The 14,418-nt window shown below is 35.9% G+C and overlaps 1 protein-coding gene across 13 annotated transcripts in view; it reads right to left on the bottom strand.

Moving 5' to 3' along the window:
- Positions 1-381: 381 nt before the first annotated feature.
- slc8a1a (solute carrier family 8 member 1a) overlaps positions 382-14,418 on the bottom strand; it is a 35,850-nt gene continuing 21,813 nt past the window's right edge. For 3 of the 13 annotated variants that reach the window (XM_052568501.1, XM_052568512.1, XM_052568500.1), the window contains 9 exons: positions 12,659-12,765; positions 10,841-10,861; positions 10,414-10,431; positions 10,266-10,280; positions 7,295-7,363; positions 5,710-5,837; positions 4,635-4,734; positions 2,498-2,770; positions 382-2,251 (listed from right to left, as the gene is read on the bottom strand). In XM_052568501.1, coding sequence (XP_052424461.1) covers positions 1,875-2,251; positions 2,498-2,770; positions 4,635-4,734; positions 5,710-5,837; positions 7,295-7,363; positions 10,266-10,280; positions 10,414-10,431; positions 10,841-10,861; positions 12,659-12,765 — 1,108 coding nt within the window. In that variant the 3' untranslated portion in view covers positions 382-1,874. Of the gene's footprint in view, positions 2,252-2,497; positions 2,771-4,634; positions 4,735-5,709; positions 5,838-7,294; positions 7,364-10,265; positions 10,281-10,413; positions 10,432-10,840; positions 10,862-12,119; positions 12,224-12,658; positions 12,766-14,418 lie in introns of all 13 variants that reach the window. The other 10 variants (XM_052568502.1, XM_052568503.1, XM_052568504.1 and 7 more) reach the window with 10 other exon arrangements.

Here is a 14,418-nt window from a genome sequence, read left to right as displayed (position 1 = left end):
TTGTCATTTTAATTAGTTTTTTATTAATTTTATTTAGCTTAATTTTTACATTAAAGTATTAGTAAGCTTAAGAAAATAAATCATAATTTTCAAGACTGTGAAAGTCGTATAATTTGAAATGAATGACAAAAATAAAAAACAGACTCTGTAGCGTACAGTATATAACTTGTTCTAGTTATGCTCAATTCTATTGTGCTAAATGTTTTTAAAGTTGCTCTTTGTTTTTCATTTAATATTTATCCTCTAATGAAAAGTCATTAAAATGTTCGCATTATTCTAAAATAGATATGCAGGATTTGTTTTCATACTAATTCAGGACTGTCCATTATTCGGACACCAGGGGGCGCCAAATTATCATCAATAAACACACAAACTCTTGCATAAACTCTGAATTGATTTTTTTTTTTTATAGGTCCTAATCTTATATTTTGTTGTGGTGAGGAAGTGGGGGCCACACAAGGCAATAATATATTGCACATTATCCTTCTGTTGAGTGTGCCACACAAAGAAAGAAAAAAAGGACAAAACTCAATTGCTGAAACAATGTTATAAATAAAAAGGTTGTATTATCATACAGATAACATTAATCAAAATGAACCTTACATGTACTAAGCACCCGCACAAGCGAGGGAAAACTACTTCAATGTATCTGTAAAATGTACTGTAAATGAGGCTAGAGTCCGAGTGACTCGTGTTGGAGTAGATACACAGTGCCATCACCCGTGTGTGCACATTGATATGCATTGTGCACATTGATATGTTCTGACCAAAAATGAGTGAAAATAAGGGGGGGGGGGGCAACTTCTACCAGTGTGCACGTGTCCTCAAAAGGGTTAAAATAGTGACGCATCCTCAATTTTCTATTTGAAGACTGAACACTATATATAATAAGATTAGTTCCCAGTGTCACAGTTGACTTTCTATGTGAAATCATTTGTTTGTGAAATCTTCAAAAATACAGTCTTTTCTTCATATAGGGAAGAAGTCCCTAAAACATAGGAGAGATAACATGCATTCTTCATATAGTAGTAATAAAAGAATAAAGTTAATGGATTCTGAACTTGCTTATGTACAATGTCAAAAATCTTTCTCATAAATCTTTTTGTCTTAATGTTGAGAAAGACATAGGATTTGATTGTATTTACTAAAACTACTGGTACATGTTCTAGAAACATATGGAACATATGGAAAACATATGGAAACATATGGAAACCTCATGAAAAACAAATTAACATACAAGTTTGGACAAACACACAAAACACACTGCAATACATTTTATATAACTTTTGACTATCCTCAGCTTGTGGCTTCTATAGGAGGTCTGTGGAGTTGAGCGAAGAGTCAGTGTCCCATGGAACCAGGCTGGAAGGTGAGGACTGTTTTTAGGTAACTTAAAAACACTGAATACACTGAAGCATGTAAATCCCAGATAAAAGCTTAAAATTCTCACAAATCTACACTTTAATGGCCTAAAATCTGAAAAATAAAAAAAGTCTTGTGACGGCATTCGTCATTTAGAAACACCCGTTTGTAGTTTCGAAAACGCTCTATTTTCATCATTTACCACAGATTTTGAGTTTGTTAACATTACGATTTCTGCTTGTTGAACACTCCTCTCCTGCTAAAAGTTTCAAAATGTTTCAGTCTAAAGCTCGGTATCAGTCGACCAAATCAATAACATTATTTTCCTGAAACCTTTACAAAAAAAAAAAAAAAAAAAGCTTTCGCTCAACAGTAGAAAAACATGCACATAAAACATAATGGACAACACATAAAAATGTCTGTCTTTTGATCCCTTTCCTACTATCAGTCTTATTTACGAGGATTTTAACAACCGAATCCTGTTTGCGGCATCCTGTTACCTCTTGCCTTATTTAAAAACCCTTGATGATGCAATAGGCCTCCATGGAGGAGAAGATGATGTACATCAGCCAGAGACTGAAAAACAATGTTGTGGTGAGGATTTTGGGAGTCTGCGGGCCACCCAGCTCCCCTCCGATCTCGGGCCGGCGGCGGTACATGAGGACGGCGATACAGATGAAGGCAAAGATGGTGAACAGGGTGACGGAGAACGCCAGCGTGCCGGGGTCCACGCGGAAATACTGGCCTTGTGACTGGTGAAATATGGCAGCAATGGACCAGGCCACTCCAATGCCCAGAAAGACGTTCACAGCATTGCTGCCAGTCACATTGCCGATGGAGGCGTCAGCGTACTGATCCTGGATGGCTGCCACTTTACTAGCGAATGTGTCTGATTTTGAAGGAGAGAAAGACAGAAAGAAAGAAATATTGTCATGCTGCAAAAATAGGCATCAGTAAATGGACGATTCTTGTATGAAATCTGTACATCTCGTATTTTGCCCAGAATTCAAAATTTATTTATATATATATATATATATATATATATATATATATATATATATATATATATATATATATATATATATATATCATTTTATTTGGGTGTGAAATGTGACTTAAACGTGTTTTCAAGTACCTGGCACAGAGGTTCCTAGCGCCACAAACACAACCGCAGTTACAGAGTCTTTCAGGCCAATAGTGCATCCAAAATGGGATGCCAGGTCTCCAATGAACGCAGTGAGGACGCCAATCATGAGGATTGAGACGATGAAACACGCCCAGCCATTCCAGTAATCAGTGGGTGGCACGATCGCAAACAGAACCTTCCAGAACACAGTCAGGAAGTGCATGACGTAATCAAAGCAAGATGGCATCTTTTCTTCCCCACACTCGTCATCATCATCTTCCCCTTAGGAGGAGGAAAAAAGGAGAGGAGATCTGAATTATGGATTGATTGTTTGTTTCCTGTGAAGAGACAGGCTGTCCTCTTACTCCAGGGAACATCAGAGAGTGATAAGCATATCACTGTTACACAGAATGGCTGACACCAATCAAATCTTATAAATCAGAGGAGGCAGAGGCTCTGAAGCTCTGAAGGACTGGACGTCCAGTACCATCTGTGTTTCTCCAAATATCACACTAATTATAACATCTTATATCAGAACTGTCAGAAGTTAAAAGATTTATTTCAAGCAAAATAAATAAATAAATAAAACGCACAGTGCAGTGCAGTTCATGTCAGTTCACTATTTGAAAAATAAAGGCTGGAACAATAAGATGAAATACTATATTGTAAATGTAAAAGGCATTATTAGATGCATTGCCGAACATTTACACTGGCCCTGATAAAAAAAAAATAATAATAATAATAATAATAATAAAATAATAAAAATTCCATATTTACATACATTTTATGTATTAATAAGTTATGTAAACATCATTGACATCATTTATATTTCTAATGCTTGCTTAATTATTTATATTATTGTTTAGTTTTCATTTAATATTTAAGAACAGCTAATGAATTGTAATGAATTTAAATTAATCTAATTCTATATCTACATTTATTTTGCATATATAAATATTTCATATTTCTATGTTTACATTTATGTATACGTTTACATTTAAATAAGAATATACTTGTTTAAAAGTATTTATTAGTTTACAATTATTTAATTATTCACAGCATTTTAATACACTATTTTACATAGTTCTTTAAAGTATAACATTGACAAGTAATGCAGTTTTTGTAAAGCTGTCAGCTGTTAGTAATTTGTTTCTGTTGGATAGAAACTAGTGTTAATGTTTTGAACGAATGACTCAGTTTTGAAGTTTCAGGTTTGCTGGGATCGAATTAGTACATGTAGAAAAAGGGTATTCAACATTTTGATTTTAACAATGTGGTTTTGGCAAGAAAATGAACTATTTGGCTACTTGTGTGATGTAGGTGTGTTGCTGTGTTAAGAGTTTAGAAAAAGTACTTGAAGCATTGTTAAACGCTTGTTAGCAATTGAAAAATACTGAATTGAAATTTTTTACATTTAAGTGTGCAAGAATTCAGGTGCGAGAGCAACGCAGTCTTTAACGAGTAAAAGATCAATGATTCTTTTACATAATACAGTGTCATCATAACAAGGAAAGTTCATTTTGGTTCACACCTGCGTGCTTGCAGAGTAAGTCAGCCTAACCACCTCATGTCTAATTATGAGAAATATTCCCCAGGAAGTTAGATTGTGATCTTCCTCCCGCTCTCTCTTTCTCTCTTGTCTTGGCTCAGGCTGTACTTACAAGCTCTGTCAGCTTCAGTCAAGCCTGTCAGAATGAGTGCTTGTGTATGTGCCTGACTCTATATGTGTGCGTGTGTGTGTGTGTGTGTGTGTGTGGCAAAAGACACTTGCTTCCACACATTCCTTATTAAAATGCCGTGCTGCATGACGAAAGACACTTCAAAAACCATGCGGACGGAGGGTAAAAGCAAAAGGCCTTGACATTTTAAAGATGATAATAGCATGGCTTGTGTTTGGTAATGCTTGTAGTGAGCTTGACTGATGGCAGAAGAATTCTGGGTAAAAGACAAACCCATAAGAAACACACAAATGTCTTTTTGTTGTTGTTGTTTGTTTGTTTTTGAAATATTTAATTGCACTTCAGTCTGGCTACAAGCAAGCCTTTAGCACCAACATATTTTAAATTGCAAGAGCACTAATGTACTGTATGCACAGTATGTCGAGACTTATATATATTAAAAGGACAGCATTTCCTCAGTGACTCACCTGAGCTGACAGTGATGGCCTCTACAAACTGGTCTCTCCAACTGTTAGTACCAACCAAAAGGGCCAAGTTGGTTTTCTTTATGAGTTTGTCGACTGTGCTCTGGAAGGGGTTAAAGTCATTACATCTATGATAACAAAATGTAAAACGTTTAATACTTTACAAAAGCTCATTTGCTGACATTAGTTAAACCATGTTAACGTGAACAAACAATTAATAATAATTCTACCTCATTTATTGTAAAAAAAAAAAAAACCTTTGAAAAATGCCACTATTGTTTAGCATAGAGTGAAAAGGGATTTCTAAAGTGAATAAAAACAATGAGAAAATGGCTTTTGGAATTAGATTTTTGAAGAATGTCAATTTTTGTCTGTTCATTTTTCAGATATTTCTTTAAGATATCACAAGTAACAGCACAAAGTGCATTAAAGAAGAACATTCTAAAAAAACTGATAACAGTAGATTTTCCAGATTAGGAAAAAGATTTCCAATAAAAGTCTTCCTCTAGTGCAGCCAGCGAGAAACCTGCCAGCCAGAATCCCAAATCCTATTTATTACAGCCCAGAAACTGATTTGTCTGGACGGCATCACCTTTCGATTATTAAGGTTGTAGTGAGTATTACACCAGCGGAACATCATAATTCTGTGCAATTCAATCCAATCTTCAGGATACAAGGAAATCATTTCGCTTTGAGGCCGAGCAAATTAACCTGACAGACATGATGAAAACTAATAACCCCTCTGATGCACAGAAGCAGTGCAGGAGAGAAGCGAAGAGGTGAATTAGAGATGGAAATGGACACTGTTAAGGTGTATAAAGTGACAGGCAGTCTGAAAGGTTGCATTAATAGCTCTGGCCATGTCTGATGTATCTGAAGAGCAATTAAAGCTTGAATGGTCTCCAGCTGCGGCTACTTCAGCAGGTCAGGACAGCATCGCTCATGTCCAGATGCTCTGTCATCCTCTCATTCATGCTTCAAATGCCATCGCTCGACCTCAAAGTAAATGCGTGTGTGAACACAGATGGGTGTCTGAATGCATTTCTCATGACAGATTCTTCATGAGCAGAAAAGGTACCTTAAACTCATAGGACTCCTCAATGATTACTTCAAGTTTCACATGTTCACCCAGTGTCGGGCGACCCATTTCAGCAATACGCCTCTCATCCTTCTCTTTTTTAGTCAGGGTCTCTTCTTCCCCGTCCTCTGAGAGAGAAAGACATAGCAAGAGAGGAATAGAAAAAATTTGATGAACAACAACAAAAAAAAGATAAGTAGCATGGTGTCTTTCATGAAACTTATTAAAGCATTAAAACAACTGGCTCGCTCACATGATGCTACACATTTCCAGTGAACAAACATTTAACGATTATGTCATTTGCAGGTCACCGTGATTTTTCCAAGTAAGACATCCTCCTGGATCAACATCTTTTGATGATCCTGGATCAACATTAATGTCCAAAAATAGAGAATTCACCTAATTCCTACCCCTAAAGCTAACCCTACCAATAATTTATTCCTGAAATCAGTGGGAAATGATAGCTGATGAACAAGAGTGTAGAAGCACCGAACCCTGATTGTAAGCCTAAAACAGATATTTCCTGAAAAGTTATATCTCTATTCTGATTGGCTGATTAGAATGTTGTTCTAGGATCGACAAAGATGTTGATCCAGGAACATGTTTTACTTGGTGAAATCATGCTCACCGTCATTTTCAGGGTATAAAAAAGCCTTAACATAACAAATAACATGCGTGAGAATGCAATGCTGTCAATCTGGATTTGAAAACGTGTTTGAAGGTGTGGACCAACGTTAAAATTACAACATCATTATAGATCTAAAGCAATGAATGGATCACTGATAAAAGTTATTTAAAGGATCAATTCGGCCAAAAAAAGAAAGTGCTGTCACTCTCAAGTCGCTCCAGCCCAGTACAATTTTCTTTCTTCTGTGAAACTCAAAAGAAGATCAGAATGCCAGAGGTTCTGATTTCCATACAAGGAAAGTGAGTGGGGGGGAAAAGGGATGGTTGAAAAAAAAAAGTTAGAAATGCATAACTATTGCTTTATATGTGGCCCAGTAGTGCACAACAACAAATTCTCCACAGCATAACAAAATGCACAGGACTAATTTCATTGTGTTGTGTGTTAATTTGTTGTGGCTTGTTTCCGTTGTGTTGTGTTAATTTCATTGTGTTGTGTGTTAATTTGTTGTGGCTTGTTTCCGTTGTGTTGTGTTAATTTCATTGTGTTGTGGCTTGTTTCCGTTGTGTTATGCTAATTTCGTTTGTGTTGTGGCTTGTTTTTGTTGTGTTGTGCTAATTTTGTTGTGTTGCGTTCGGCTTGTTTCTGTTGTCTTGTACCCTACTGGGCCAGAGGTACCTTTAAGATAAGACAATAAAACAATTCCATATAAGTCTATCAGCATGTTGCATTGATTTAAAACACTTTCCATGTGATTTAAATGCATGCGCTTAGTTACATTAATGGGCTGATGATCTATTATGACTGTTTACATCCTCACAATCGCTTTCTGAAACAAGTGGTTGTGTAAATTGGCTCAAACAAGCACACACCATATGAGATCACACAATTATAGTGACAAAAGGAGAATGAATTAAGGAAAAGAAAGAGAAATTGATGAACAGGAGAGGAAGTGGATACCTGTGATGCTGATAATGTTGAAGGGGATTGGTTTGTCTCTACCCTGCACTTTCCGGTACACATCCCTGTCTGATGAGCCCAAACACATTAACTGAACAGTGTTAGCACAGATGCTAACAGATCTATGCAGCTTTATCTACGATGGTGCACAGCTAAATAAAGTTTTATATAGCAGATGACAAAATGTCAAATTATCACTTGAGAGAACAGCGCAAATATGTATTGCCTCTTTGATATATTATAATTTGATAGACATTATAGTGTACAAAGTATACGTGTGCGCGCACACACACAAACACACACACAAACACACACACACACACACACACACACACACACACACACACACACACACACACACACACATATATATATATATATATATATACACACACACACACACACACACACACACACACACACACACATATTAACATTTAGTCCACAAGACAAAAACAATGCTGAAATGATTAAAATAACCCCCTCAAAAGTTTGGGAACCCTTGGTTCTTAATACTGCGTTCTGTTACCTGATGATCCTCGACTGTCTTTCTGTTTTGTGATGGTTGTGCATGAGTCCCTTGTTTGTTCTAAACAGTTAAACTGAGCAGCGTTCTTCAGAAAAATCTTTAAGGTCCTGCAGATTCTTAAGTTTTCCAGCATCTTTGCATATTTGAACCCTTTCCAGCAGTGACTTTATGATTGTGAGTGACATCTTATCACACTGAGGACATTTGAGGGACTCAAACACAACTATTTAAAAAGATTCAAACATTCACTGATGCTCCAGAAGGAAACAAGATGCATTAAGAGCTGGGGGGTGAAAACTTTTGGAATTTGAAGATAAATGTAAATTGTACTTAATTTATGTACCAGGAAACATATAAGTACCTTATGTTGCTTACGAATGGCAGAACTAAATGGAAAAAAAATTATATTTCAACAAAATAAGACAAATTTGGCCATCTTCATCATGTCCAAAAGTTTTCACCCCCAGCTCTTAATGCATCTTGTTTCCTTCTGGAGCATCAGTGAATGTTTTTTTAAATAGTTGTGTTTGATTCCCTCAAATGTCCTCAGTCTGAAAAGATGCATCTCAAAATCATAAATTCACTGCTGGAAAGGGTTCAAATATGCAAAGATGCTGGAAAACTGAAGAATCTGCAGGACCTTAAAGATTTTTCTGAAGAACGCTGCTCAGTTTAACTGTTCAGAACAAACAAGGGACTCATGCACAACCATCACAAAACAGAAAGACAGTCGAGGATCATCAGGTAACAGAACGCATTATTAAGAACCAAGGGTTCCCAAACTTTTGAGGGGGTTATTTTAATCATTTCAGCATTGTTTTTGTCTTGTGGACTAAATGTTAATATCTTTTATGTATAGTATCTTACTCAGGACAGTACTAAATAAAAAATAACATGCATTTAGTATGATCTCTCTTATTTTTTGAAAATTACTCATTTTCACAGATTCTGCAAAGGTTGCCCAAATTTTGGAGCCCCACTGTGTATATATATATATATATATATATATATATATATAAAATATAAAAAGTATAATAAACAGAATTAATGAAGACATTTAATGAAATAATTCCATATTATAATGAAATATATAAAAAAGTATTTGAGGTTAAATGGAATATTTGTAGGCCTATGGTTTTAAAAATGTCATAAAAAGGTGAAACAAGTCAAAATGGTTATAGATAATGAACACTCTGATGATGTAATAATTATTAGGAAACTGCAGACATGACACCCACATGACGTCAACTTCTAGTATGTAAAAACAACCACACCTTTGGCTGAATAGAATTCATTCAATTCTTCTACCTGACATTTTAGTATGCACTGTTCTCTCAGTGACTACAACAGACACTCCTTGGACACAGTATTCAAAGTGTAAATGTTTTTGTTTTTTTTTTAGAATCAATGTGCATGCTGTCACAGCTGAGCAAGTTTGACAAGATGGTTACGAAAGCACGGACACGTTAGCTTTCGGCAGACTAGCTATGCATTCTCATTAGGAACCAGCCTGTTTGCCTTTGGGAGTAAAGCCAATGATGGTTACTGGACAGATGACAGTGTTCTGTGTTGTTGCCCATCACACAATGTCTTTGTGAAATGTTGTGGCATGCAGCAAATGTGGCATTTCAAAACAATCAGCAGATTCTAGCAGGTTCAGGGCACTGCAGCAGAAATCAATCTTAACTTAGTGCTTTGTATACAACTTGAAAATTAGACCGTAATAATGTTTTAACTGAGTGCACAGGCAAGTTTCAGAAATTGAAGTCAACATGTTTATTTGCTATTGGAGACATGGTCTGTTTCTGAAACCTTTAAAATATTGATAACTACAGTATAAAGATGTTTGTTTGTTTGTTGTTAGTTTGGCGATTGGTGTTACAGGCCAATTCACACTACTGACAGACACCGACCAGTGTAGATAACCATATTACAGTAAATCACTTCTTAGTGTTCTTATGTTCAATAGGCGAAAACAAGCTCCAAAAGACCTGACACAGTGTCTTTTTTTTTAAGTCAAATATATTTATAATTCATAGTAATACTTATTTAATTACAAAATACAAATAAATGATACTACATTTTCATTCAGTGTATTTCCCCCATTTTTTAATACATTTCTGCCATAAAAGTAGAACTGTAGTCATTATTTCAGACACAGCAAGCAAAATCAAATCCCTATAATCTACTTGACTGGTCATGTAAAGTATTTTTGCTGTGAAAGTTGCTTAACAGGAAAGAAAGCAAATCAAATTAGACACTTAGTATCTATCTCTGGTCCTATTTGAGTAAATGAGCCTATTAAGCAATAACACCAAGCCTCTAGTTAATGCATTGCGACAAACAAAGGCTCCAGCTCAACATCAAGCAAACCAGTTACTAAACACACCCAATGTTATATTTAGTCTTCAACTAGGTGAAAAGTAACATTTAATCTCTTACCATAAAGCTTCTTATCTATCAAAGAAAAGATTATCATCAAAAAGATTAAATCTATGAGTCAGAATTCATTCGCTTGGTTAGCTTAGCAAGTTAGCTTAGGTAGCTTGTACTGAGTTAGCGGAGCAGTTTCAGTGAATTATTACCGTACCTGTCTTCACGAATCCACCTAAAATCATAAAAACACAGCACAAATGATCTCACTCTTTGTTCATTTCATGTTTTACAAATTTTAATAAGGATAGAAAATGATGTTGGTATAGGCCCAAATGTTTAAATACGTGTGTTAGCATAATTTGATTGTTGGTCTATGCTGTTTGACCAGCTTGACCAGCACCATAAACAGATTTACCAGCATATAACTGGCATGGAAGTAAATTAGCATCCAGCATGGAAAGTGGTCTGGTCTTTCAGCATGGAAAGTGAAAAAGGAACCAGATTGGTGGATGATCTTATCAACATCAGCAGACAATGTTTGATTACATTTGAACAAAGAGCTTGTACACACTGTATGAACAAAGCTGAACATTTTTAAGTGGTTTACAGAAATAAAGAGCAGTGAAAAAGAGACAGCTTACCACATTCATGTAGCAACATAGCTGATGTAGACAAATGAAGAAGAGACAGGACAAAAAAAGAAAATAAAAAATGGAGATAAAGAAAGAGGAAAATTATTATGAATGAGCCAACAGAGTAACACAGACAGGGTTGGTGTGCAAGAAACTTGTGTTGCTAAATATAGATGACTCCCAGTGGGACTGGGGCTCAGAGAAATTCTCTGAAATCTGACTGTGAATTCAACAGAAACTGGTGGAAATCATCCATACTGAAAAACGGGACTTCTGAATACAAATTATACTCCATTACATTCCTTATTAATTCAATTAGATTTTTTGTGAAGAAGCCTCTTATTATTGCCAAGCATGCATTTGATTAAATACACTAAAAACAGAAACATTAATGCAATTAAAATTTCATTATATTCTATATAGTCATTACTGCAGTCTTCAGTGTCACATGATCCTTCAGAAAACGTTCTGATATGCTGATTTGCTGCTCATTTCTTATTGTCAATGTTGTAAACAATTGCGCTGCTCATCTTTAATAGTTTTTTACCCAAGGATTTTTTGATAAACAGAAAATTCAAAAGGACCGCATTTATTTGAAATATATATCTCGTGTAACAATGTGAAAGTATTATCTGACACTTTTGCCTAATCTGATGTGTCACTCCTAAACAAAAGTACTTTTTTACTCATTTTTCTTAATTTCTTAAAAGTACATTCTTTAAAAAAAATCACACTGACACCAAACGTTTGAGCATCAGTGCACATAGTAGGACATATTCATAAGGTTTGATTAAGTAATTTATTAATAACAATAACAATGTTGGATTAAGATAAAACAAATATATAGAAAAATCAATACGGAAAAATCGGAAAAATGAGTATGACGTCAACAAAAATCTTATATCATATTGCTGGATCTGTCAGAAAAAATTATGAAATCTCATAGGCTTATGGAATTTGGCAAGAACCCTGTGTATCTGCTGCTCATTATGGTTTCTATTGCCCTGGCCTGAAGGAACAGCTACAGCTTTAGTCCTGGCCAGAATCTTCACATTAAAAGTCAGTTATGCCTACTCTCTGAGAAAGCTCTTAACCTTTGGCCAGGAGGGAACATGGGAGATAAATCCACTGAAATTGAGCTGCAAGCATGAAGAAAACGGCATTACTGCAACAGTAGAATAAAAGTAGAGGATCAGCTTTGAAGGAGGAGCGGAGGAAGAGGAAGAATAAAGGGCAGCTGCAGAGACAGGAAAAGGCTTGTTTCACTCGTTTCTTTACTATCTTTCACCTGTCCATCCCCTCCTCCTCCATTCTGGTTCCTGCAGCTCTATGAAGAAGTTTGCATGCTTGTCATACTCCTCATGGTCAAGAATTTTAACCTTTATGGTCTTCCTGTGGGGGGGACATAAAATCACATTTGAGGTATGAAGTGTGCTTGTGTGTTCAATTTTAGGCATATCAGATGCCTCTAAGCAGCAAGAAAATGAGCCAATCAAATCTATGAATAATTATGACACAACACTCTCTTTTCTTATTTGATTCGTCTGTCAATTTTGCTCTGGAAATTAAGTGATGGAGAATTTATAATGCATCCCCCTCTTCAGAAGTCTAGAATTGCATAGAACCGGATCAAATTTTGGGTCACAAAAGGCCTGTGAGATGAGAGTAACTAGATAAGATACTATTTCAAGCACAGGTTAGGTCTAAAGATGCTGTAGGCCAACTAACTGATTCTTTGGCATGTTGGCTTTGCACGTTATTAAGATTCCTGTTCAGCCCAGGAGATGGCAGCACACCGAGGCTGTTACAGGGCAGACGGCGTCCCACCTTTTCTCTCACTCATTTCCACCAATTGTGGCTCTCCAATCTCCAGGAAGAAGTTCTTATTCTTTTCATACTCCTCGTCATCGATTATATTGATCTGAATAGTTTTGCTGAAAGAGAAAGAGAGAGAGAAAAAGAGCACAAGTTGCAGAAATGAGAGAGGCACAAGGAAAGGCAAAGGGTGGAAGAAGAGAGGGAAACATGCTAGAGAAATAACCAAAAGCAAATGAAAAGCTAAATGAAAGTATTTACGCAACATAAAAAGTTATTAAAATGTTACAATCAAAGGGACAGTGCGCTCCAAAAAATAAAACAGTCATCATCATTATTATTATTTTGTTTGTTGTTGTTGAACACAACTGGAGCTGACATGCAAGATATCCACAATGTTTATATATATATAAATTTAAAAAATGAATTATTTATTAGAGAAAAAATGTGATTCATTCGCTAAAGAAAATGGAAAAATCTCTGTGACTCAGTATTCTGGTCAGTCTGAATAAATTGCTTATCTGCACATATTGTTTATTATATGTTTATTATCTATCCATTGACTGTTTTATTTGCTCACACTCACATTGAGCATATATAAAATAATGTGAAAGTGTCAGGGGCAATGGAAAGCATTTGAAAAATGATCTGCAATCACAGCTGTGTTTACTGGAATATACTGGCCTAAAAGCCCTTTAAGTGCTTCTGTCTGGTTTTGAGAATAATACAACAACAGGCTCTCCCTCCATCTCCCTTTATTGTTAATCTTTAAAAATAGTATCAATTTACTATAACCACTACACAATGCACTGTAACAAGCCACTGCCAAATATATTTATAAAATATCAGTCCATCTAAGATGCAGATGAGTTTGTTTCTTCAACAGAACAGATTTGGACAAATTTAGTATTACGTTATTTGCTCACCAATGTATCCTCTGCAGTGAATGGGTGCCATCAGAATGAGAGTCCAAATCCAATTTCAATCCTGCTTTTAGCTAAAATATATCCTCCATCTATATTATTTGCTTCTCCAGTCATGAAGTCGCCAAGTTGTCTTGTCTGAATCTCATGAATGAAATATGCACAGATCAAGTATTGTTTACAAGCGAAAAACAGTCCAAAACAGCTCTAAAGGGTGATGGACTTTTTCACTGGAGAAAGCATTATTGTGAACTCATATTTTGTCTAGAAGTGACGGTATGATGTTAATATGTTTCTTACAAAGGCAACCTTTAACTTCACAAGACATTAATTAATGGACTGCAGTTGTGTGGATTACTTGTGGTTTATTATGACGTTTTTATCAGCTGTTTGGACTCTCATTTTGACATCACACATTCACTGCAAGTGAGCAAGTGATGTAATGCAATTCTCCAAATGTGTTCTGATGAAGAAACAAACTCTTCTACATCTTGGCTGACCGGAGGGTGAGTACATTTACAGCAAATTATCATTTTGGGTCACCTATTCCTTTAGTAGGAAGGGTCTGTCTGATGGATATTTATGATCATGATATCCAATCATACAGAAATTGTTTAAAATTAGATTACGTCAGCGAACAGCCTGTGGGCGGCCAGTGGGCGTTTCATCTTAGGCTGAGACTAAGACAGAACAGACAGAAAGCTAAAACACCTCCCTTGAAATACTCTCTACCTTCATCCAGGCATGTGCTCAAAATAAACCCTTTCTCCTGTCTGTGGGCATATAAGCTCCGCTTGTCACAAAGTCCTCAATTTTTCTACACCAGCACACCTCTGCTAGACAACAACA

This window comes from Carassius gibelio, chromosome B11 (genome assembly GCF_023724105.1).
Source record: "Carassius gibelio isolate Cgi1373 ecotype wild population from Czech Republic chromosome B11, carGib1.2-hapl.c, whole genome shotgun sequence".
In the NCBI taxonomy this organism is placed as follows: domain Eukaryota; kingdom Metazoa; phylum Chordata; class Actinopteri; order Cypriniformes; family Cyprinidae; genus Carassius; species Carassius gibelio.
The sequence above is the reverse complement of the archived record's forward strand: the minus strand, read 5'-3'. Positions and strand labels throughout refer to the sequence as shown.